The 27,549-nt window shown below is 41.3% G+C and overlaps 1 protein-coding gene across 3 annotated transcripts in view; it reads right to left on the bottom strand.

Moving 5' to 3' along the window:
• The window catches only part of REV1 (REV1 DNA directed polymerase), a 112,446-nt gene that overhangs the window by 73,199 nt on the left and 11,698 nt on the right, over positions 1–27,549 (bottom strand). For 2 of the 3 annotated variants that reach the window (XM_080685739.1, XM_080685738.1), the window contains exons 2-3: positions 6,811–6,874; positions 5,283–5,409 (exon numbers count right to left, since the gene is read on the bottom strand). In XM_080685739.1, coding sequence (XP_080541865.1) covers positions 5,283–5,409; positions 6,811–6,864 — 181 coding nt within the window. In that variant the 5' untranslated portion in view covers positions 6,865–6,874. Of the gene's footprint in view, positions 1–5,282; positions 5,410–6,770; positions 6,875–27,549 lie in introns of all 3 variants that reach the window. The other variant, XM_080685740.1, reaches the window with a different exon arrangement.

The following is a 27,549-nucleotide window of genomic DNA, read 5'->3' on the forward strand; positions in this document are numbered from 1 at the left end:
GACATTATAAAAAAATGCTCAGTCACTGGTCATCAGAGAGATGCACATTAAAATGACAATGAGATATCACCTCACACCTGTCAGAATGGCTACCACCATCAACAAATCAACAAATGACATGAGCTAGAGAGGGTGTGGAGAAAAAGGAACCCTAGTTCACTGCTGGTGGGAATGCAGACTGTTGCAACCAATATGGAAAAGAGTATGGAGTTTCCTCAAAAAATTAAATATGGAACTGCCATTTGATTCAGTGATCCCACTTTTAGGAATATATCCTATAAAACCCAAAGTACCAATCAGAAAATATGTACAGAGCAGCACAATTTACAGTAACTAAAATCTGGAAACAGCCCAAGTGCCCATCAGTAGACGAGTGGATAAAAAAACTGTGGTACATTTATACCATGGAATACTACGCAATAGTAAAAAGGAAGATCTCTTACACTATGAGACAGCATGGAGGGACCTGGAGAGTATCATGCTAAATGCAGTAAGTCAGTCAAAGAAAGACAAGTATCACATGATTGCACTCATATATGGAATCTAAGTAACAAAATAAACTGATAAACACAGTGGATCCAGATATATGGAAGCATGGAACAGAGTGGGGAATCTCAGAGGGAAGGTGGGGGAGGGTGGGTGGGTAGGAGATAATCAACTGAAGATGATGTGTGCATATATGCATAACCCGTGGACATAGCCAATAGGGTGCTGAAGGCCTGGGGCATGGGCGGGGGGTGTTTGCGGGGGCGGGCTGGAGGGGGTCAATAGCGGAAAAAAGAGGACATATTTAAGACTTTCAACAATAAAGAATTATAAAAATAAATAAATATTTTTTTTATTTTTATTTTTTTATTTTTTTATTTTTTTAAAATATATTTTATTGATTTTTTACAGAGAGGAAGGAAGAGTGATAGATAGTCAGAAACATCGATGAGAGAGAAACATCGACCAGCTGCCTCCTGCACACCTCCCACTGGGGATGTGCCCGCAACCAAGTTACATGCCCTTGACCGGAATCGAACCTGGGACCTTTCAGTCCGCAGGCTGACGCTCTATCCACTGAGCCAAACCGGTTTTGGCTATTTTTATTTTTAATAAGGAGCCAGATTAGTAGTTGCCAGGGGATAAGAGGTACTGAAAGCAGAAGAGAAGGAAGTAGGTTTGGCTATAAAAGTGCAGCATGAAGGATCCTTGTGGTATGAAAATGTTCTGTATTTTGACTGTATCATTGTCAATTTTCTGGTTGATATTGTACTATGGGTTTATAAGATGCTTCTATTGGGAGAAACTGGGCAAAAGGTTCATGAGTTCTGTATTATTTCTTAAAACTGCATTTGATTCTACAGTTATCTCAAAATGACTTTTTAAAAGGTATTTTTTTATTTATTTTAGAGAGAGGCAGGGAGAGGGAGAGAGAGATAGAAACATCAATAATGAGAATCACTGATCGGCTGCCTCCTGCACTCCCCACACTAGGGATCAAGCCCACAACCCGGGCATGTGCCCTGATCGGAAATTGAACCGTGACCTCCTGGATCATAGGTCAATGTTCAACCACTGACCCACACCAGCAGGGCTCACAATAATTTTTAATTTAAAAAAAAAGGATGGAAGACAAAAAAGTTAACCTTAACAGAGAGAAGATGCTTTTTGGGGGGAGAGGGGGCAAAAAAGAGAGAATGGATTGACAGAGGCAGAGTATCCAAAAGGCAGAGGATCTTATCTCTGAGCTCAAGTTCAGTGCTAACTGGGTTGGAAGAAATGAGAGTTATCAAAGAGTAGTTCAGATTGCAGAATTGGAAGCTTTAAAAGAATCAAGAAAACTTGGAATATTAAAGTCTGCAGGGAGCATGATTAAGAATTAACAATAAAACAGCATTCCCTACTAGTCTTCCTGCATCGAAAGCATTATTCTTCACTTGCTAATTCATTATATGGGTGTTGATTCTGTTTTATCTATAAAGCTGCAAAGTTTTCACTAAACAGATTATTTTTCTAAAAGAATTCCATCACCACAATTTGCATGTTCTATGAAATTCTGCATAACAGAACTTCACTTGTAGAATTATAATGTAACAATAACAAGAGTAAAAATTAATATTATTATCTCTACCCAAAAGAAAGGGATAGTGATAATAATGGGTCCAAAATAATTAGGTTCAAAGAGAAAATGTCTTATGGTCACACAAAAATCAGTGACAAAAGTGGTTAGAATTCCAGACTTTCAACCATGGTAGTGATTACTACAATACTTGTTTTTTCTCTCTCACACAGTCTCTTTTTCTTCCTCTTACGTGAATAAGGTGCTATTGCAAATTGGGGACTTCCATAACTGGCTACTGTAACAAGCAATGTTTATTTCTTTTTGTTAACATTTTGAATCTTTTATAATACATCTCAGGAAGGCCTGAGGAGCTTCAATGTTCCAGAATACCTAAGTAGAAAAGTTGCATGTGAATTTTTCCAAAGCTGCACGAGAAATTCATTTTAAGTATTGTCAATGATGCCTAATAAAATTCACCAGACAAATGTATCAGTTAATTACAACTTATTCAACAAATATTTCCTGCGTGGTTACACCCAGTCACTGTAGAGGTACCAAGGACACAGCAGCAATGAAAATGTATCTCCTGTTCTTATCTATAGTAATATCTTAAAAATGTTAAGGCGCAGACAAATATAAGGTGCCACATAGGAGCATGAGAAGTCAGCCATGCCAGTAAGAAGACAATCAGACAATCCAAAGGAAGCTATGTATAAAGAGACTTACAGATAAGCAGGTATCAGCCAGTTGAGAAGTAAAGAGGAAAATGTATAAGAGGTTGGCACAAATATTTGCAGCCATTCATGTCAAAATACACTTAAATTATCTTAATAGGAAAGAAATCCTAAAGAGAAGAGAAACTTTAGCAGGAACATCTGACAGCCAGTAGACAAGTGGTAACTGTCTTTACAGATGAGAGAAAGCTAAAATCTAAGCTGGCTGTGTGGAAGTCCAGAAGAGACTGCTTAGTACCAGTGAAAAAAAGAGAAATGCATGAAATAGGGGCACAAGGCACCTCCCAAAGTAGACATGTGGATAGGTGGTAAAACAAGAAGTTCACAGTTGAAATTCTGTGTAACAGAGTAATTAGAATTCCGTATTTCCCCCTACACTCCCCTGGACTCACAAAGAAGACTATCCTGTCCCTCCCAGGTACCAGACTCAATGACAAATAGGCATAGCAGAGGGGAGAAGTGATGTAGGGAATGAAAAAAATAATAGGAAGATTAAATAAAACTCTACTTTCTGAGAGTTATGGCGCATTGCTTCCCCCTTGCCACCAAAATGCTGACAGTTGGATTTATACACTGCTCTAAGCAAGAGTCTGAGAAATCTTACACATATACCACTCTCCTCCTCCATCAGCCCCCAAATCTATAGGTAATTACAGTGGGAGATGCTGGGAGCCAGTTCCAGCATGTCATAATTACAAGAGTTTCATCAACAAGGGCTGAGTCACATATGTTATCACCTGTTGGAATGGCTGAAAGGCATTTCCCCCAAACCTGAATAGGATGATTGTTTGCTGCCAGACAGCTCAGGGCATCTTAACCTACATGTTATTGCCTCCTGTTGGCCAAACACCTGAACAGCCGTAAGCTATTCCCCAATCTGACAATGCTTCTGTACGAAACCCTAACTTTCGAAGTGTATAGGTCCACCTTGCCTTAGGACAGTGGTCGGCAAACTGCAGCTCGTGAGCCACATGCGGCTCTTTGGCCCCTTGAGTGTGGCTCTTCCACAAAATACCATGGCCTAGGCGAGTCCATTTTGAAGAAGTGGCGTTAGAAGAAGTTTAAAAAATTGGGCTCTTAAAAGAAATTTCAATCGTACTGTTGATATTTGGCTCTGTTGACTAATGAGTTTGCAGACCACTGCTTTAGGACAATTTGTGTTAATAAAAAGCAAGTGTCCTGAGACAAGGAGAACTTAGTTCCTTCAGCTAGGCTCCTCTGACCCCCAATGCTTTTCAAAATTATCTTTCGTATCTGGACTCTTACTTAATCTACCCACAGCCTTTCTCCAGATTGCTGAACCCTTCTTAATGCTGGAAGAAGAACCCCGGCAGGGATTTACCAGTGAGGTGGCCTTACAAGATCTTCCTATATTGAAGTTCACAGTTTACAAATATCACACCCGTGTGATCAGCTTCCAATCAGCTATTTAATCAAGATCACTACTGTTTTTAATTTTAAACCTCATTTGACTTTTTTAAAAAATATGTTTTTATTGACTTTAGAAAAAGAGGAAGGGAGAGATAGAAACATCGATGATTGGCTGCCTCCTGTACACTCCTTACTGGGGATGGAGCGTGGGCATGTGCCCCAACCAGTAATCCAACTGGAGAACACTTGGTACATAGGACGAAACTCAACCTGAGGCCACACCAGCTGGGCTCATTTGACTTTTTAAAAACTAAGTACTTTAGCCCTAGCTGGTTTGGCTCAGTGGATAGAGCGTCAGCCTGGGGTTTGATTCCTGCCAAGGGCACATGCAGGAGGCAGCCAATCAATGATTCCCTTTCATCATTGATGTTTCTATCTCTCTCTTCCTCTCCCTTCCTCTCTGAAATTAATAAAGATATATTATAACACACACACACGCACACACACAAACCCTAAGTACTTTAATAAAAAATAAAATAAAAGATAATGGCAGGCCCAGCTGGTACTGTTCAACGGTTGAGTGCCGACCCATGAACCAGGAGGTAATGGTTCCATTCCCAGTCAGGGCACATGTCCAGGTTGTAGGCTCAATCCCAGTGGGGGTTGTGCAAGAGGCAGCTGATTGATGATTCTCATCATTGATGTTTCTATCTCTCTCTCCCTCTCTCTGAAATCAATAAAAACATATTAATTTTTTAAAAAGAGACAATGGCAGGTATAGGTGGAATAGCAGTAAAAGTGAAGGAGTATCTAACCAAAGAATTTTACTTTTATCATTTTTATATATATGACTAGAGGCCCAAGGCACGAAAATTGGTGTAAGAGTAGGCCTTCCTTCCCCTGGCTGCCAGCATTGGCTTCCCTCCAGCACCCAGGACCCAGAGGTTTCCCTCCAGACCCCCGCAGGCACTCAGGACCCAGGCTTTGCTCTGGCCCCGGCTTTGTCCGGAAGGACACCCGGTCTAATCAGCATATTACCCTTTTATTATTATAGATAATTTAAAAAGAGTCACTCTCAATCCTAATAATAATGCATGCCAAGGGTACCTAATAAGTAAAAAGTACTCAACCTGTATATCCATTAACATAGATGGCAACTCCACTAAAAATTGTAGATGAAGTTCCATCTTTCTGCATTTCAGCATCTGATCGAAACTGTTCCTCCAATTTCTGGACCTTGGCAGCCATATATCCACCCTAGAATTAAAGAAAAGGTAAACACTAATCACCAAAGTTATATTTTTATCCCCTATCCCCTTTTCTTAAAGAAAGTTCTATTTAAAAGGACTTTATTCTGTGCCAATGACCAAAGTATAATGATGACAAAGGTGTAATGCTAAACATGAACCAGAGGCAAGGCAATAAAACAGGCAGGTCAAAAGAGACTTTCCCCTCTTTTGACTCAATTTTTAATAATTCTTTAACATTTTTATAATAATAAGTTATTTCAAAATACCAGAAATAAACAAAAAGAATATATAAAATAGTCAGAAATAATAAATTCAATGCCATAAAATATTGTTCTTATGTATAAAATCAAGCAAAAGTTACATCAAAGTTTAAAGCAATTAAAATTTGACAAGTGGTCAATAAGTGTATATTTTAAATGGGCTTCCGCTATCTTTCTGTATATAGGAAGCTTAAAATAACTTCATGTAAAATGAAGCAACTTGAAAAAAACAGTATAGTCCTCCATACATGTAGACAAGAATACAATAAAGGATTTGGTGGCTAAATTCTGGATCTAATCAATCTATGACAGTAGTACAAATTTTCATTAGATAACAGGAACCTCAAAAATAATATAAAAACATTATCATTTTTCCTACAGACCTTTACAAATCTAAAAAGCATGGCTGAATTCAGCTACATTTCCCCCAAATATTTAAATAATTAAACTTAATTGATTTAAATTGTCAATTAAGTTTTTATTGATTTATCTAGATCAATTAAGAGTATCAAAGCAGTAGGTATGCAGAAGTGGTACACATTTTTTTCAAAATGGAAATGACTTCATTGTTTTTGATTATTCAAATATTGAATGCTCACTGCCAATTTTTTTTTTAAATATAAAGAAGAAACTTTAAATTAGCTATGATCCCATTCGTTGTTATCATTTTAGGATCTTATTTTCAAAGTTTATATCTATGTCTCAGAGCATAGCAGCTTTACAAAAACAGAATCATATATACCAATATTCCTTTATAACACAACACCCTTTTAAGTCAAGGCCATCTGCCACTTTAAGAAATACAAAGATAAATAATGGCTGCATAGTGTTCCACTGTATAGAGATAATATATTTAACCAATTCCCTATTCTTGGATAGCTAAGTTTTCCTGTTTCTCAGTATTATTAGCAATGCTGCAATAAAATTATCACACAATAAATTGTGTGCACTATAATATTTATTTTCTCAGGATAAAATTCCTGCAAGTTTAGGGGTTCAAGTTGAGCTTTCTACACATTGTGAAAACTCAGAGTTGGTATCTAAAGTGATTTATAACTTAGAAAATGTCTTAAATCACATTATAAGCTATAAAAAGAATGAAAAATACCTAAACAGTTCAATATAATTTTTATTCTTTTAAAACACACCCATTTTCCCCAGCCATCATTTTCAGCTCGCCTTCTCCATCCACCTCGTCTCATGGTGGAGTTTCTGTATTAGGGAGAAAAAAATAAAATCAATTTTATAACATAATATACTAATTTATATTTTACTTCAGTATCAAGAAAAATAAAAAATTAAAATACAAATGTTTAATTCATAAAAGTTACAGTATAATACCGAGTGAAGAAACTTTTTCTAAAGTTTCACAAGTAACATTTGTTCCTAAAAACACCCTCCTACAGGTGTGTATCAGGTTTTAATTACAAGTACTTTAAATTTAAACAGGAAAACCTTTAGACATTCCTGAGCACCAATCCTAACACCTACTTACATAAAATATCACCAAATGTGACTAACATGGTCCTGATTACTTGTTAAGGATTAATCAGTGTTAACAGAATCTAAGAAAACACATTCCTTTATGAAATGACCTATAAATATGGCTCTTAAATTGTGTTTGCTATTGCCAACTGGGCACTTAAGAGCGCACTCACAGTGTAATTCATCTATTATGCAAAAAGCCCTTGAAAAAAAATCAAGTAAAACAACACATCTACTAAGGTAGTGATTTTCAACTGGTGTGCCACACACAAAAGAAATTGTTTTAATCGTCACCAGAGGACACGCTTAGAGAGAAAGGAAGAAAGGGAGGAAGGGGGACAGAGGCAGAGAAGCATTGATAAGAGAGAGAAACCTCAATGGGCTGGCTTCCACACATGCACCGACCAGGAATCAAACTGGCAACCTTTCAGTGCACAGGACAACGCTTGTTATTACTTTTCTCAAGATGAGGCCAACCACTGAGCCACTCCAGTCAGGCCACAGAATTTTTAAAACATGCAATACCTGACTATTTAGTCAGGGGCACTCACCTCTTTCCCCTTAGATTGTCAAATTAAAAAACGACAATAGCTAACACAATAGCTGTCTGGTGTGAATGAATCAAAGTTATACCTATTTTTTTTGTTACACTGGTAAAATATGTATTGTTTGGTATGCCATAGAATTTTGGTAATTAGTTTATGTGTGCCATGAGATGAAAAGGTTGAAAAGTGCTGATCTAGGGATTTGATGCAGAAAGATTATCACTGATAAACAAGGAAATCTGGCATTTTCCTTAAACACTTGACCATCTGTACTATAAAATTACCAAAATGACCAAATGATAGCTTAGTGGCTAGCAAGGAATAAAATGACTCCTAAGCCTGGCTGTTGTGGCTCAATGGTTGAGCATCAACCCATGCACCAAGAGGTCACTGGTTCAATTCCCAGTCAGGGCACATGCCTGGGTTGCAGGCTGGATCCCCAGAAGAGGGTGTGCAGGAGGCAGCCAATTGATGTTTCTCTCTTATCATTGTTTCTATCTCTCCCTCCCTCTCCCTTCCTCTCTCTCTAATATTCAATAAAAACATTTTTAAAAAATAAAAAAATGACTTCTACATCAAAGCATAAGGCTAATCCTAAATGGCTACATTTTGAGTCATGACTGCATTATCCTTCATAAAATTAACATGATTTCCATTTAGGCATTTTTTTCTTTTAGTAACTACATGTAGGTTAATATCAAATGGTTACCCTATGTTGCTGGAGAAGCCTTATACATTATCCAAGTCAAATCAGCTTTGGATTTGGTTTTTAAGATTTTGTTATTGAGTAACATCTTAGAACATAACAGCATATATTTTCTTTCAAATATTTCTATTCTTGGTATATTGTGGGAAGTAGTTTCTCCTTTCTGACATTTATGTTAATTATGAATTTTTACTGTCTACCTTTGAAGGGTGTTTAAAAGATGTGTGGAGATATGCTCAAAGAGTTACCAGTGGTCGGCAAACTGAGGCTCACGAGCCACATTCGGCTTGCGAACCACGGTTTGCCGCTCTATTTGAGCATTTGTGAAAAGTTTTAATTCATTACTTTATTTTAAAGAAAAGTGCTGCTGAAAGCTTCGGGAAGCTTATGGTGAACATGTTCCATCTCAAGATACTTGTGAACGCTGGTTTAAAAGCTTTAGAAGTGATGATTTTTTAAAATATATTTTATTGATTTTTTACAGAGAGGAAGGGAAAGGGATAGAGAGCCAGAAACATCGATGAGAGAGAGACATCGATCAGCTGCCTCCTGCACACTCCCTACTGGGTATGTGCCCGCAACCGACGTACATGCCCTTGACCAGAATCAAACCTGGGACCCATCCTTGAGTCCACAGGCCGATGCTCCATCTACTGAGCCAAACCAGTTAGGGCTAAAAGTGATGATTTCAATGTGAAAGACAAAGGAACGTCCAGGTCAACCAAAAATGTTTGAAGACCAACAATTACAAGCATTATTGGAGGAAGATGCATGTCAAATTCAAAAACAATTTGCAGTAAGATTAAACGTTGCTCAGCAAACAATTTTCGATTGTTTACAAGCAATGGAAAAGATTTTAAAGGAAGGAAAATGGGTGCCACATCAATGAACGAAAGACAAATAGAAAATCGTAAAGTCATCAGTAAAATGTTGCTTCAACGGCATGAAAGAAAGTCTTTTTTGCATCGAAATGTGAATGGCGATAAAAAGTGGATTTATTTTGAAAATCCTAAACACACAAAATCATGGGTTGATCCAGGTCAACAACCATCAACATCGACTGCAAGGCCAAATCGCTTTAGAAAGAAGACAATGCTCTGCGTTTGGTGGGATCAGGAAGGTGTGGTGTATTATGAGCTTCTAAAACCAGGTGAAACCATTAATACTGATCGCTACTGGCAACAAATAATCAACTTGAATCACGCTTTGATCGTGAAAACGACCAGAATGGGCCAGAAGACACGGCAAAGTAATTTTGCTTCATGATGACGCACTATCACACACTTCAAAACCAATTAAAGACATGTTAAAAGATCTTGCCTGGGAAGTATTAACCCACCCGCTGTATTCACCAGACCTTGCTCCTTCAGATTACCACTTGTTCTGATCGATGGCACACGCACTTTCTGAGCAGCACTTCAAAACATAAGAAGTGGAAAATTGGGTCTCTGAATAATTTGCCTCAAAATAAGAAAAGTTCTATTGGGACGGTATCCACAAATTACCTGAAAGATGGGGGAAATGTGTAGCTAGCGATGGACATTACTTTGAATAAAGCACTTTTAATGTTTCTCTTGAAATTATCATGTTTTCTTTGATTACAAAAATCCGCCATTATTAACCAGTACACCTAGTAGTTCCCCAGTGCTCGATGGTTTTGAGGAAAGTGATAAACATTTCCGAAACTGTAACGCACAACCTAAAATAAACTACCAACTTCTTATCCAGCAGCATTACAGTAGAAACCAACCACTGGGTTTAAAAAAAAATTAAGCAAGCCCTGGACGGTTGCTCAGTGGTTAGAACATTGGCCTGCAGAAAAAGGATCCCGGTCAAGGTCATATACACCTCTGTTGCAGGCTCGATCCCCAGCCCCAGTTGGGGCGCATGTGGGAGGCAACCAATCAATGGGTCTCTCTCATATCAATGTTTCTCTCTTTCTCCCCTCCATTCTCTCTAAAAATATCAATGGGAAAAAATATCCTTGGGTGAGGATTAAAAAAAAATTCAGTTAAAATAATGAAGAATGAATTTATGTATGCAAAAGTACCCTTATCCTTTGCACTTAAACATGAGCAACTACTATACTAATATTATACCAATGCCAGGTCACAACACTGAGGCTCTCGTCTCAATAAAACAGTTACATTGATTTGCACTCAGAATAATCTCTATGGAGTCATGAACTGGCTGTAGAGTGGATATAACTGGGAAGAAAGAGTTGGGGGTAAAAATAGCAAGTAAGATTCTACTCTCTAAACCAGGGGTGGGCAAACTTTTTGACTCGAGGGCCACAATGGGTTCTTAAACTGGACCGGAGGGCCGGAACAAAAGCATGGATGGAGTGTTTGTGTGAACTAATATAAATTCAAAGTAAAGGAGTGGAGGGGAGAGCAAGAGAACTGGATAGAACAGCCGGATCCGGCCCGCGGGCCGTAGTTTGCCCAAGGCTGCTCTAAACCCACTTCAACTTTGGCAGCTCTGCTTTTATAAGTCTTAGATTATTTATGATGTGAATAAGATTCTTTTTGAAGAAAAAACTCAAATTGAAAAAGACTGAAAATTTGTCTCTGTTCAGTATTCCTCTGTGACTCTACAAAAGGGAAATGTCTGAACTCTTGAAAGGTTCATAAACTCATTAATTAGTCCTCAAGTAATCTATAATAATAAAAAGGTAATATGCTAATTAGACCAGAAGTCCTTCTGGACGACCTTCTGGACGAAGCCATGGCTGCGAGGGCCGAGGCAAGCCACCTCTGCGAGGGCCAACCCCTTGCACGAATTTTGTGCATCAGGCCTCTAGTGAAATTATAAAGACGAACAAGGTTAGAGGCTGTTAGTGCAGTGGTGCCAGAACCCAGTGTCAACATGTAATACAGCAGCCAGCCAGGTAAAGTGAAGTTTAAGGCAAAATAACAGCAGCTCTATCAAGAATGAGCCCAGGGACACCTACAATGTAAAAGATTTCCTGACTCTCCCATTCTCTTAATAAGGATGTTCAAAATGCTATGAAGAACCTTATGAAGGGCCTGCTTATTAAAAAGCATAATATTACTTATGCATACTTTCCCCTTAACTTTATTTCATCATTTGCTGGAGTGTACGTTTCACTCTGAACTTCATATGTGCATTTTTGGGGGGGGCGGTGAGGGTGGGAGGGGAGGCCTGTATCTTTATAGTCATTTGTAGTTTTCCTCATGGAATCCTACAAAGGACAAGAGAGAGCCTAAGGCAGAACCCAGCTGGCACTAGGAAAGAAGAGGCAAATCATTACAGTTCACACGTCATGAGCTTGAGCTTCAGTGCCTCCCAGTAGGGAGGTGTATATTTAAAGACATTCTTTCTGTCTGATTTCATCGAAGTCTTAAAACTCTAAGACCAAACATGTGATCATGATGAATTTTAGGTTTATAGAATTAGCGTGCACTGCCACCCCAACTCTCACCCCGGCGAAGGCCAATGTAGGCACAGGGCTCCTGCTTGATTTGAATGAGAAAAAATAATGGGCACCAAAATGTACTGCAATACACATTCAAAACAACTGAAACACAAAACTATTGGTATAAACTTATTTCCAAAAAGAAAACTATTGCACTGCATTAGATGCCTCACATCTAATGCAGTGCAATAGTTACCACTGATAGACCAGCTGCAGGGTCTACCAGCTTGATGTCCTGAAGTGCGATGCTCTCCTGCAGCAAGACGCAGCCCAGGTCAGATGCTGGGGACTTGGGGAAGACCTGGAAGACAACTGTGTACTGCTTGCTGGTGGTGCTGGCTCTTGGTTGCCATGGCCTTTTCAGCATGCTGTGTAGGCTGTTGTGCAAGCCATGGTCCCCAAGGCTATCCGGTTGCTGGACTGGCTGGTACCTTGGTTTCTAATGCACAAACTGCTGCCACATGGCCATGTATTGGGTGTCCTCCTGCAGCCAGTTCAGGGTCAAGTCTAGCTTCAGATGGATCTCATAGTAATGACACTTGGGAGTTGCTCCTGGTGCCCAGCTGCTCTGTTCTCAGGCCCATAAACACACAATAAATCATTTTCCCAAAGGAGGCGGCATTCACAGGATCCAGCTTATGATCCTGGCAGTGCCAAAGGTAATGGTTATAAAGAGAATTTCAGGGGAGACTGACGCCTTCAGCACCTTCATAATGATCTAACAGCCACAGAAGATGGCTGTTGAGTAAACTGCTTTTGTGTGATGTGATCCCTTGGCTTTTTTGGAGGTTTTTGATCACCATTTCAAGCGTTGCTGGTGTTGACCAGGAACTGTGGTCCAGGGAGTGTCTGGTGCTATCCATCCCCCCCACGAATGAGAGAGGCTCCCATGCTACAGATGATGGGGATGCCCACCATCCTGTCAGAGGGGACTGTTGTCAGGGAGGAGCCTGCCACAGTCATCTGGACATAAGATGCTGAACTACTGGTGCCATACATCAGAGGCTTGAGATTATAGGCATAAGCCCTCTGCAGGGTTCCACGTGTGTAGATGGCATCTCCACCTTCCACATATTGCACTTGGGGGAGCACGGGGTGGTAATATATGCTGCATGGGCTGGACCTGCTGTGGCACTGGCTAGATTCTGGAAAAGGAGATTGGCTGCATCTGGGTCCCTTTGGAAGCCGAGCTCATTGCCCAGACCAGCACCCTCTGAGGGGAGGCTGGCACCGGACAAGCCACAGGTGCCTGGGCAGCCACTGACAAACACAGAACCACAGAAGCTGTTGAGTCCGCTGTACTCTCTAAACTCTGCATGCTCAGTTCTGAGATAATGTCATAGGATGCACGTAAGCTGATCCAGTTTTCTGGAGTTTCAGCTGGAAGTTTGGGCAAGAACTCCCATGGCGGCAGCGGATGCTGCTGCTGCTGCTGCTGCTGCTGCATATTGGTCCACTTTAGTAAACAGTCTTCATGCAGCAACAGTCACAAGGGCTCCTGCATTTTCCGACCTTGGCCACCAGCCTGCCTCAATGACGGGGCAGGGTGTTGTTCCCAATGTGCATATTAAAAGGCAGGGTGCTGTTCCCGATGTGCATATTAAAAGGCTAGTCAACATGGGTCCAAGATGGCGGCCAATGGGACGGCAGGCTGCAAGATAGTGTGAGAGAGAGCGAAAGGCGAGTGCGTGGACGTGTGCGGAGTGTCTGTATTTGTGAGTGAGGGACAACTATATTCCACAAGACTGTTGGGGACTGACGGGCCAGGCTCCCCTGGCCGAGCAGCCTCTACTACTGCTGAAATGACTCCCGGCTTGGCCGGCGCTGCTGCAGAGACCGTGTCATCTTTAAGGGGAGAGTGGCTGTGATCGGAAGCCCTGCCTTACCTTCAACCGGGGAGACCTCGGATACCTCCCGGGACCCTACGGCTTCATTGCCCAGGGATCAGCTGCCTCAGCTGCAAACCCACGAACACTGAGACTCCAGCCTCCCCAGCCACCTAAAAAGTTTGCCCAGGGGGAGACAAAGTAGTGCCAAATACTTGGACTGGTCCTGCGCCTTCTCACAGAACAGATAGAAGGAACAGCTGAATCAAACAAATCCACCCAGAATTGGTGAATTAAACACAGCTGGTGAGGCAATCTGTGGACAGAAGGGTCAGAGATCGCCTAGAGCCGTGGTTGACAAACTGCGGCTCACGAGCCACATGTGGGTCTTTGGCCCCTTGAGTGTGGCTCTTCCACAAAATACCATGGCCTGGGCAAGTCTATTTTGAAGAAGTGGTGTTAGAAGAAGTTTAAGTTTAAAAAATTTGGCTCTCAAAAGAAATTTCAGTCGTTGTACTGTTGATATTTGGCTCTGTTGACTAATGAGTTTGCCGCCCACTGGCCTAGAGAGAGCTCTGCCTCCTCAGATTCAGCTGGGTGTTTCTTGTTTGCATTCACCTCAGAGTGTTTGTTGTTCGCATTTTTTGGATTAGCTGTTGGTTTCATGTAGTTTTCTCCCCATATACATATATTTTTCCCCCATTCCTTCTTCTTCTCCTCTTTCTTACATTTTTCGCATTCTTTTCTTTCCCCTAATTCTCTTTTCTCTGGGGGTCATCTTTATTTGGGGTTATTGGTATCGTGACTACATTTGTGTTTGGTGCCCTGTGTGTTGTGTCTTGTCGTGTTGTATTTTGTGCCTTTAACTCAACACAGGAGAGATAGAGCTACATAATCAGACACGCTGAGAGGAGTGAACATGGGGAGACAAAGAAATAGCCTGCATATGAAAGAAAAGGAGGAATCACCAGAAAAGGAAGTAAATGAAATGGAGGCAATCAATATGTCAGAGAAAGAATTCAGAGCAATGGTCATAATGTCACTGAAAAAGGATGGAAGACAAATTCAACAATGAAGAGGAAATGAAGAAGAACCAAGAAGAAATGGAAAATAACATTGCTGCAATAAAGAACACAATAGAAAGCATCAACAGTACACTAGAAGAAGTGGAGGACCGCATCAGTGAGCAAGAAGGCAAGGTAGAAAAAAAATACCAAGCAGAGCAGCAACTGGAAAAAAAAATTAAAAAACAGGAGGACAGCATAAGGGAACTTTGGAACAACACGAAATGAAACAACATCCGCATTATAGGGGTCCTGGAAGGAGAGGAAGCTGAGCAAGGAATAGAAAACATGTATGAAGAAATAATGACAGTAAACTTCCCTGATACTGGGAAGAAGAAAAAACTGACAAGTCCAAGAAGCTCATAGAGTCCCAAACAAGATGAACCAAAAAAAGTGACACCAAGACACATTATAATTAAACTAGAGGCCCAGTGCATGAAATTCGTGCACAGGGGGTGTGTCCCTCAGCCCAGCCTGCACCCTCTCCAATCTGGGACCCCTCGAGGAATGTCCGACTGTCCGTTTAGGCCCGATCCCGGTAGGATTGGGCCTAAACGGGCAGTCGGACATGCCTCTCACAATCTAGGACTGCTGCCTCCCAACTGCTCGACTGCCTGCCTGCCTGATTGCCCCTAACCCAGTGGTCGGCAAACTCATTAGTCAACAGAGCCAAATATCAACAGTACAAAGACTGAAATTTCTTTTGAGAGCCAAATTCTTTAAACTTAAACTTCTTCTAACGCCACTTCTTCAAAATAGACTCGCCCAGGCCGTGGTATTTTGTGGAAGAGCCACACTCAAGGGGCCAAACAGCTGCATGTGGCTCGCGAGCCGCAGTTTGCCGACCACGGCCCTAACCGCTTCTGCCTGCCAGCCTGATCACCCCCTAACCACTCCCCTGGCAGCCTGATTGATGCCTAACTGCTCCCCTGCCAGCCTGATTGCCCCTAACCGCCGTCCCCTGCAGGCCTGGTCACCCCTAACTGCCCTCGCCTGCAGGCCTGGTAACCCCTAACTGTCCTCCCCTTCAGGCCTGGTCCCCTCCCGCAACTGCCCTCCCCTGCAGGCCTGGTCCCTCCTAACTGCCCTCTCCTGCTGGCCATCTTGTGGTGGCCATCTTATGTCCACATGGGGGCAGGATCTTTGACCACATAGGGGCAGCCATCTTGTGTGTTGGAGTAACAGTCAATTTGCATATTACTCTTTTATTAGATAGGATTGGCAAACACCAACCACAAAGAATCTTAAAGGCTACCACAGAAAGAAAGGAAGTTACCTACAAGGGATCTCCCATCAGACTATTGACTGCTCAACAGAAACACATCAGGCCAGAAGGGAATGGATGAAATATACAAAGTCATGCAAAGCAAGGCTCTGAATCCAAGAATACTATACCCAGCAAGGCTATCAATCAAAGTTGAGGGTGAAATCAGGAGCTTCACAGACAAAAAAAAGACTGAGGGAGTTTATTACCACCAAACCAGCAATGCAAGAAATGCTAAAGGGACTGCTGTAAAAAGAAGAAATAGAAAGCGAAGAAGGAACACGGGCATAAAGAATAAAAATGGCGACAAATAAGTACCTATCAATAATAACTTTAAATGTAAGTGGATTAAATGCCCCAATCAAAAGACATAGGGTAGCTGAGTGGATAAGAAAACATGACCCATATATCTGCTATCTACAGGAGAACCACCTCAGATCAAAGGACTCACACAGACTAATGGTGAAGAGATGGAAAAGGTTTTTCAGGTAAATGGAAATGAAAAAAAAAAAAAGCTGGGGTAGCAATACTTATATCTGACAAATTAGACCTCATAATGAGGGCCATAACAAGAGATAAGGAAGGCCACTTCATAATACTAAAAGGAGCACTTAAAAAAAAAAAGATATAACTCTGGTAAACATATATGCACCCAGTACAGGAGCACCCAAATACATAAAACTTCTGGAGGGTATCAAGGGAGAGAATGACAGCAATTCAGTCATAGTAGGGGACTTTAATACCCCAGTAATACCACTGGATAAATCCTCTAAACAAAAACTCAGCAAAGAAACATCCATCCTAAAGACTCACTAGGTCACATGGAATTGACATCTTCAGAATCTTTCATCCCAAAGCCACAGAATATACATTCTTCTCAAGTGCACATGGGTCATTTTCACAGATAGACCACATATTGAGACACAGGCAAAGTCTCTTCAAAATCAAGAAGATAGAAATCCTATCAAGCATCTTCTCAGATCACAATGGCATAAAATTTGAAACCAACTACAATACAAACAATGAAAAAAAAAAATCAAACACCTGGAGGCTAAATAGCATGCTATTAAAAATGATTGGGTTACCACAGAGATCAAAGAAGAAATAAAAAGCATCATGGCAACAAACTACAATGAAAACACAACAATCCAAAATCTATGGCATACAGTGAAAGCAGTTTTGAAAGGGAAGTTCATAGCCCTACAGGCCTACCTCAAAAAACAAGAAACAATGGTAATAAATTATCTAACCCTACAACTCAAAGAGTTAGAAAGAGAGCAACAGAAAAAGCCCAGTGTAAGCAGAAGGAAGGAAATAATAAAGATCCAGGATGGAAATAAACGACATAGAGACCAAAATACAATACAAAAGATCAACAAAACCAAGAGCTGGTTCTTTGAAAGGATAAACAAGATTGATGAACCTCTAGCCAGGTTCACCAAGAAGCAAAGAGAGAGGACTCAAATAACTAAAATCAGAAATGAAAGGGGTGAAGAAACAACTGATGCCACAGAAATACAAAGGATTATGAAAAAACACTATGAACAACTCTATTCCAACAAAAATGAACAACCTAGACAAAATAGACATATTCTTAGAAAAATACAAGCTCCCAAAACTCAATCAGGAAGAATCAAAAAACCTGAATAGGCGATTACTACTGAAGAAATTGAAGCAGTGATCAAAAACCTTCCAGCACACAAAAGCCCTGGTCCGGACGGCTTTACAGGTTAAGTTCTACCAAGCACTCAAAGAAGAACTAAAACCTATCCTCCTCAGACTATTCCAAAAAATTCATGGGGAAGGCACACTTCCAAGATTCTTTCTATGAAGCCAGCAATACCCTAATTACAAAACGACATAAAGACACCACAAAAAAAGAGAATCACAGGCCAATACCCTTGATGAACATAGATGCTAAAATCCTCAACAAAATTCTAGCAAATTTGATTCAGCATTACATTAGAAAGATCATACACCATGACCAAGTGGGATTTATTCCGGGGATGCAAGGATGGTACAATATCCGCAAATCAATAAATGTGATACATCACATAAACAAATTGAGAGACAAAAATCACATAATCATACCAATTGATGCAGAAAAAGCATTTGACAAAATCCAACATCCTTTCTTGATAAAAACTCTCAGCAAAGTGGGAATAGAGGGATCACACCTCAACATAATAAAAGCCTTAAATGACAAACCTACAGCCAACATCATACTCAATGGGCAAAAACTAAACTCATTTCCCCTGAGAACAGGAACAAGACAGGGATGCCCACTTTCACCACTCCTGTTCAATATAGTACTAGAAGTGCTAGCCATAGCAACCAGACAAGAATAAGAAATAAAAGGCATCCAAATTGGAAAAGAAGTAAAACTGTCCTATTTGCAGATGACATGATACTATACATAGGAAACCCCAAAGACTCCATCAAAAAACTACTAGACCTAAGAAATGAATTTGGCAATGTAGCAGGATACAAAATTAACACCCTGAAATCTATGGCCTTTTTATACACCAATAATAAACTCACAGAAAGGGAAATGGAAAAAAAACACCAAAAAAAAACAAAAACACCAAAAAACAATCCCATTTACCATTGCACCAAAAAAATTAAGATACCTAGGAATAAATTTAACCAAGCAGGTAAAAGACCTGTACTCGGAAAACTACAGGACATTGAAAAAAGAGAAAGAGGAAGACAAACAAATGGAAGAACATACCATGTTCATGGATTGGTAGAATCAACATTGTTAAAATATCCATACTACCCAAAGCAATCTACAGATGCAATGCAATCCCCATTAAAATACCAATGGCATACTTCAAAGATCTAGAACTCTCCAAAAATTGATCTGGAATTAAAAAAAACAACACAGCAATCCTGAGAAAGAAGAACAATGTTGGAGGGATCACAATACCACATATCAAGCTATATTACCAAGCCACAGTTCTCAAAATTGTCTGGTACTGGCACAAGAACAGACATATAGACCAATGGAACAGAACAGAGAACCCAGAAATAGACCCAAGCCATTATACTCAATTAGTATTTGACAAAGGAGGCTAGAGCATACAATGGAGTCAAGACAGTCTATTCAATAAATGGTGTTGGGAAATTTGGTCAGATACATGCAAAAAAAAAAAAAAAATGAAACTACATCACCAACTTACACCATACAAAAAAACAAACTCAAAATGGCTAAAGGACTTAAATGTAAGACAGGAAACCAAAAAAATCCTACAAGACTCCATAGGCAGGAAAATATTAGACATATGTTGTAGAAGTATCTGTACAGAGACAGCTCATAGGGCAATGGAGACAAAGAAAATAAACAAATGGGACTACATCAAAATAAAAAGCTTCTGCACAGCAAAAGAAACCATTAACAAAACAGTAAGAAAGCCCACTGCATGGGAGAACATATTTGCCAATGCTGTTTCAGATAAGGGTTTAATCTCCAAAATTTACAGAGAACTCATGCTCAAAGTCACTAATCATCCGAGAGATGCAAATCAAAACAACAATGAGATACCATCTCACACCTGTCAGAATGGCTATCATCACCAAATCAACAAATGACAAGTGCTAGAGAGGATGTGGAGAAAAAGGAACCCTAGTGCACTGCTGGTGGGAATGCAGACTGGTGCAGCCATTGTGGAAGACAGTATGGAGTTTCCTCAAAAATTTAAAAATGGAACTGCCATTTGACCCAGTAACCCCACTTTGAGGACTATATCCCAAGACACTAGAACAGGGGTGGGCAAACTTTTTGACTCGAGGGCCACAATGGGTTCTTAAACTGGACTGGAGGGCTGCAACAAAAGCATGGATGGAGTGTTTGTGTGAACTAATATAAATTCAAAGTAAAGGAGCGGAGGGGAGAGCAAGAGAACCCTCCGCTCTTTCGGCTCCGCGGGCCGGATAGAACAGTCGAACGGGCCGGATCCGGCCCACGGGCCGTAGTTCGCCCACGGCTGCACTAGAAACATCAATCAGAAAGGATATATTCACCCCTATGTTCACAGCAGCGCAATTTACAATATTAAAAACTGTGGTACATCAGCAGATGAGTGGATTAAAAACTGTGGTACGTCTACACAATGGAATGCTATGCTGCAGTAAAAAAGAAGGAGTTCTTACCATTTGCAACAGCATGGATGGAACTGGAGAGCATTATGCTAAGCAAAATGAGCCAGTCAGAGAAAGAGAAATATCACATGATCTCACTCATATGTGGGATATAGTGATCAACATCATTTGATGAACAAGAATAGATCCAGAGACAAATGGCATGGGGGCGGGCGTTGGGGGTGGTTAATACAACCAAAGGACTTGTATGCATGCATATTAGCATAACCAATGGACACAGGCACCGGGGCGGTGGTGGCTTGCCTGGGGTGGGAATGGCTGGGGGGGGGGGGGGGGGAGTCAATCGGGGGAAAAGGAGACATATGTAAAACTTTAAACAATAAAAATATATATATATATAAAAGGCTAGTCAAACTCTAACCGGTTTGGCTCAGTGGATAAAGCATCGGCCAGAGGACTGAAAGGTACCAGGTTCGATTCCGGTCAAGGACATGTACCTTGGTTGTGGGCACAACCCCAATAGGAAGTGTGCAGGAGGCAGCTGATTGATGTCTCTCTCTCATCAATATTTCTAACTCTCTATCCTTCTCCCTTCCTCTCTGTAAAAAAATCAATGAAATATATTATATATATAAAAAAAAAAAAGGCTAGTCAAGCCCTGCCCAGTTTGCTTGGTGGTTAGAGCGTCCGCCAGTGGACTGAAGGGTCATGGGTTTGATTCCCAGTCAAGGGCACATAGCTCTGTTGCAAGCTTGATGCCCCAGCCCCAGTCAGGGTGCTTGCAGGAGGCAACCAATTGATGTGTCTCTCTCACATCGATGTCTGTCTCTCTCTCTCTCTCTCCTCCCCCCCATGCTCTACTCTCTAATAAAACCAATGGAAAAAATATTCTCAGGTGAGGATAGATCAGGGGTGGGCAAACTTTTTGACTTGAGGGCCACAATGGGTTCTTAAACTGGACCGGAGGGCCGGAACAAAAGCATGGATGGAGTGTTTGTGTGAACTAATATAAATTCAAAGTAAAGGAGCGGAGGGGAGAGCAAGAGAACCCTCTGCTCTTTCGGCTCCATGGGCTGGATAGAACAGCTGAACGGGCCAGATCCGGCCCACGGGCCGTAGTTTGCCCACAGCTGGGATAGATAGATCTTCTATATATATAAAAGCCTAATATGTAAAGTGTCCCCTTGGGTGTTTGACTGAGAGACTGGGAATTCAATCGCTATGACATGTGCTGACCACCAGGGGGCAGTGTGGAATGAAGGAAGGCCCTGGCCAGCAGTCAGAAGGCCCTGATTGGCCCTAATCGCTGGCCAGGCCTAGGGACTCTACCCGTGCACAAATTTTGTGCACCGGGCCTCTAGGAGATAGATAAAAAGGCTAATAGAAACCCACTAAAAACAAACATCATTCTGACTGTTTTACTGATTATTGGTGGATATTGATTACCTCCCCACAGAATGATGTTAATCAGGAGCAATCATTTTCATGCAAAAGTAGTATTTCATCCATTTTCTAAAAAATTATCAACATTATAAGTTTCCAAATAGTTCATAACACACCAGCAAAATTCCTACTACATATTCAGAAAACATCCAAATACATATTCATCAGCATTAATCAGTTGGCTACATATTTGTAACTCTGTAAAGTATACTACCTATTAAATAATGAAATTGATTTTGAGTGGCTTTTATTCAGTCTCATTATTCTAGTTATATGTGCATGTATGGGTTTCTCCTCAACTTAAGAAATAGTTGCTGGGTAGGTGCAGCTACTGCTGCTCATCTGCCAGTCCATCCACCAGCAGCATGACAGGCCTGCGTGTCTACAGCATATCGGTCACTGGGTCACTCAAAATGAAATCCCAGCAGAGGTAACCCGCATCGTGGATGGGAAGTGCATCCAGTACCAGCTAATAGACATCTCCCAGGACAACACCCGAGGGATGAGATGGGAGCCTTGGTGGGCAACCCATTGTCAGTGGGAATGTAAAATAGTGCGGCTACTATGGAAATCAGTATGACAATTCCTTAAATAATTATATATAGAATTACCATATGACCCAGAAATTCAACTTCTGGGTATATACCCAAAAGAATTGAAAATAGGGTCTAGAAATGATATTTGTACACCCATGTTAATACAGCATTATTCACAACAGCCAAAAGGTAGAAGCATCCCAAGTGTCCATGACTGATGAATGGATAAGTAAAATGTGGTATATACACTGAGTGGCCAAATTATTATGATCTCTGAACGCATAATAATCTGGCCACTCAGTGTGTATATGTGTGTGTGTGTGTGTGTGTGTGTGTGTGTGTGTGTGTGTGCGCATTTATATATTAGAGGCCCGGTGCATGAATTCGTGCATGGGTGGGCTCTGGCCAGCTTGGGGGGAGGGGAAATGGGCAGTTGGCTGGCCTGCCTGCTGATCAAACTCCTGGTCCAGGGGACAATTTGCATATTAGCCTTTTATTATATAGGATATACACTGAGTGGCCAGATTATTATGCGTTCAGAGATCATAATAATCTGGCCACTCAGTGTACATGACAATGGTGTATTTTCAGCCTTAAGAAGGAAGAAAATTCTGACACATTCTACAAGGATAAACCTTGAGGACGTTATGCTAGGTGAAAATAACACAGCCATAAAAAGAAAAATACTGTATAATTTTACTTACATGAGTTATCCAGAGCAGTCAAATTCATAAAGACAGAAAGTAGAATGGTGGTTGCCAAGGGCTTGGAAAGGGGGAAATAGGGAGTTGTTGAATGGGTTAACATTTCAGTTTTGCAAGATAAAAAAGCTCTGGAGGTTGGTTGCACAAGATGAATATACTTAACATTACTGAACTGTATGCTTAGAAATGGTTAAAATGGTATATTTTATGTTTATATGTATTTTACTACAATGAAAATCTTAAAAACACATTTTTAAAAAGAAGCAAAGAAGATGAAAAAAAAACAAAAAGACTTCACACTGGACACACTCCACAGGCAGCTGGGTTCAGAGACCAACTAGCAAGCTACAGGGAAGGGGTAACTGGGAGTTCAGTTGGTAGTACAAAGCTGGGAAAGATACTACTTCCCTAAGAAATCTGTATAGCAGATTTTTTTTAAATCTTTTAGGGATGGTCAGTGGGAACAGGTTTGCAGAATTAATTTACCAGGACCAAATATCCTATCTAATAAAGAGATAATATGCTAATTGACCCTCACGCCATCGCAAAGATGGCGTAACCCACAGCCAATAAGGAGGGAATATGCTGATTGACTGCCACGCCCTCAAAGATGGCGGTGCCCAGGCCCTCAGCCCCACCGGGGCAGCAGGCGCGTGGCATGGCTGGGCTCCGCGCGCCTGCCTCCAGAGTCCCCCAGTCCCCTCAGCCGCCCAGAACCGGCCTGAGGCGCAGGCAAGCCTCAGGTGGTGGCTTCCCAGCCACCCAGAGCCACCCGAGGCTCAGGTAACCAGGGCCGGCCGAGGCTTGCGCTGCCAGCAGTAGCAGCAGCAGAGGTGTGATGGGGCGTCACCTCCTGCCCCTGAGGGCTCCCGGACTGTGAGAGGGGGCAGGCCGGGCTGAGGGACCCCCACTCCAGTGCATGAATTTTCATGCACCAGGCCTCTAGTTGTCCTTATAAGTAACTAAGTAAATGAAGTACTGGCACACAGTTTCTAACAAGGTCTGACAATACCTGCTCAAATGGGCTCTTATTTGGTCTTATGTGAAAAAGGCTTTAACACCAGAAAAACAGCTTTTTATATAACATTTAGATACAAAAATACAGCTGTTTTGAAGTTTTGTTTTGATTCAACCACAGACAGCATCATGGTTCTCAGACTGCTGAAGTCATAAGGGCACAAGACAGATTCTTGAATTTCATATCCCAAGGAAGTAGAACCTTCTTCCAGCCCCATCCCACACACTATAGTCAGGTTTTTACTTTGAAGAGACCCTCACCAATCTATTTAAAACAAAAACACCTAGATGAAGAGTATTGAGCCCTTGTAACAATTTCCAAGAAGCACAAATACTGGCTCTAGTCTTTAGCATATACTCACTTTTAGGGATTCTAAACCAAGATGAAAATTTACATCCTAAGAATCACAGCTGTGTATTTATTATCCTAAATAACTGTGTGTATTTCATGTATTTAAAAGACTTTTCAAAAACATATAAAAATAAAAAGGCAACATATTTAGATCAGGAATTATTCCTAACCTGATAGAATCCTTAAAATTTTTCATTTATTTTAACCTGGTTTTCCCCCTGTCAGCATATTGACACATTTTCCTATTACCAATTGTTTTCTGATTCAACAAAACAATTCTGGTACTATGTTAGGTACCATCTTGATCAATACCAACTAAACATAGCATTCAAAAACTTTAATCTACCAAATAAAAGTGGCTACACAAAGCGCTCTCTCAACAAATTCCAGACTTGGATACATAAGCCTTTCCTTCAGACATTCACTGCTATCATCACAATTACTGATTTGTGTTTATATACTGCTTTTACATGCTGCCAGTATTCAGTTTTGCTAGGTATTCCTTTTCAAAAAGTTTTCTCTGCTCTAGTTATAAAAGCACTACATGTTATTGTAGAAAACTGAGACAATACATAAAATGGAAAAAGGGAGAATTACCCATATTCCCATAATCTTTTAAAAAATGCATCTGTTGACTGACACTTTGTATTTCCTTCTAGTATTCCTTAAGTTTTAACATTTAAATTTAAATTCTTTAAACTTAAACACACCAATAGTAATATCTTTCATTTCCACAGTGCTTTTATTTTTTTAAGTGATCTTTACAACTATTTATCTTTACAATATATCTGTGGAGCAGGTAGGCCAAGTACTAGCTATTTTGTACACAGCTGCCTTCTAGGGCAAAATGTTCCATAAAGCTGCACTGCTGGTTTGTGGTACAAAATCACACTTAGCTTTTATGAAACAACTAGAGGCTCAGTGCACAAAATTCGTGCACGGGGGGGGGGGGGGGGAGGGGGGGAGTCCCCTCAGCCCAGCCTGTACCCTCTCCAATCCAGGACCACTTGAGAGATGTCCGACTGCTGGTTTAGACAATCCTGAACCCCTGGCTCCTAATCGCTCGCCTGCCTGCCTGGTCACCCCTTACTGCCCCCCACCCCCCCGCCGGCCTGGTCATCCCCAATTGCCCCCCTCTAATGGCCTGGTCGCCCCCAACTGCACCCCCTCCCCCGCCGGCCTGGTTGCCCCACGCAGCCTGCTTGTTCAGTCCTTTGGTCGTCCCTCACTAACCCCCCTGCCAGCCTGGTTGTAGGCAGCCATCTCGTGAGGGCATGAGGTTTAATTTGCTATTACCTCTTTATTATATAGGATGTCTTCAAATTTTCAAGGGAGAAATTAACAATGCAAATTACAAGCAGACATTCTTAGTTCTTTTATTTGTGGCTAGAATTGTAACTGAGAAATTCTAGTCTCTTGTAGTTTTTTAAATGTTTATGATTCTATCCATTTACAAAAAGGATTTTAAGATGAAAAGCTTATTTACTATGCAACTCTGTCTATACTTCCAAAAAATCAGTTGTGCCTAATCAATGTGGCTGTATAGTAAAATATTAATCTTTACTATAGAGGTCTAGTCTTTTTCCTTCATTCCTGGGAGGTGAACTCTTAAGCCCTTGGAATGTCTTGCCTAACAAATGTCTTTGTTTACCAAGGAACTAGGAGTCACTCACCTAGTCTAACAACCGGATTCATGGTGGAGGCTTCTGGCCATAACAATCAACCTTCTGAGACAAGCATGTCAAACTCAAAGGCTAACACGGGCCAAATAAATGAAGCATGTGGCCCGCTGTGAGTTTGATATGCTTGTTCTGAGGGAATGGAGACTAAAGGTCAACCATATCTATATAACCAAACTATAAGGTCTGATCAAATAATCAAATCGATATCCCCTCCCCTGGGAACTGACCTTTAGGCCACTTCACCATGGACATTCCACTTGCTTAGACCACATTCCACTTGCTAAGACCATTATCTCTCCCCTCTGGAGTTTCTTAGAATCCAGACCTACACAGAGAATTCTCCACCCAGGAAAAGCCTGGCACCATTTGGGGGCTCAGCCCATCTGGTATCCAGATGACCTAATCTATAATAATAAAAGCGTAATATGCTAATTAGACTGGATAGCCAAATGACCGTCCGGACAACATTCCAGACAACCATCCAGATGAAGATGGGGCTGCTAGGGCCAGCTGAGGCTGCGAGGAGCTGTGAGGGCCAGCCAGGGCTGCAAGGGCCAGCCGAAGCTTCAAGAGGCTGCGAGGGCTGAGCCACTTGCATAAATTTCGTGCATTGGGCCTCTAGTAAATTTATAATTCTTCACCCCTTTTGGCCTCGTGTGTTCCTCCTTCGGCAACCCTAACACAAACTCTAATAATAACTCTGGACACTAAACCTGGTTGGCAATATTTGGTGTATCCTGTCACTCGTCATTGCCAGAAGTTAGCCCTATAGCAGACAGACTTCAGTGGAAGAGGACAACTCAAGTGCCACACATGAACTCTGTGTCCTCATGCACCTTTCCCTTAGCCATTTTTACTCTTTTAATGTAATAAATTGTAACTGTAAGTGTAACTGATAGGGAAAATGAGACATTTTCGGGGGGCTAGGAATCTGAATCTGTGCCAGTAACCTAATGCACATTCTTGTTAGCCTATAGTCTAGTGATAATTAATTAGACTCTAGTCACTGCTCCTTCTTTAATTATCTGGTCCTGCAAGACCTGTTTACTTAAGTACTACTCCCATTTTAGAGAGGCCATAGACCATGAACAATACACACCCCCCAGAGGGGGATATCAGCATTGGCGCCAGGCCAGGCCGTTAGGTGTGGTCTCACTGCCTCTATCCCTGCACATGGGGCTTTGTGCAGAGCCCACGAAAGGTCCAGAAGTATGATCCATATATGGGGGACAAAGAAACCAAAGGGGTATAAAGGGAAAGCTCCCTCCATATTGTGGGGCTCAGGATTTGGAGAGAAACAGACTCCCCTGAGTCACTGTACCGGTACATGCGAAATGTCTGGAAATAAATGGGTTTTTTTCCTGTGCCTCCGGTACTCCTGTGTATTTTGTGGTCGCCTGGTAAATTCTGTAACATAACAACTTTCAGGAGTTCTGAGTCCCAGATAATCATTGAACTTGAGGGCAGTTTGGGGGACACCCCAATTTGTAGTTGGTATCAGAAGCAAGAATGGTCTTGGAACTCCTGAACTACAGGGTAGCGGAATGACAACTGTCTTCCAGTATAGTATTCATTATTCATTCTCTCTTTCTTTTAGTAATAAAACACCTTTCCCACCCTCTCTTAGTAGGAAGCAAGGGAGCCAACTAGAGACCACACTTCTAGACTCCTTTAAAAACAGGCCTGGCCACGAGCAGAGTAATAAAAATCTGTTCCATATTCT

This window comes from Plecotus auritus, assembly GCF_963455305.1.
Source record: "Plecotus auritus genome assembly, chromosome: 8".
NCBI lineage: Eukaryota > Metazoa > Chordata > Mammalia > Chiroptera > Vespertilionidae > Plecotus > Plecotus auritus.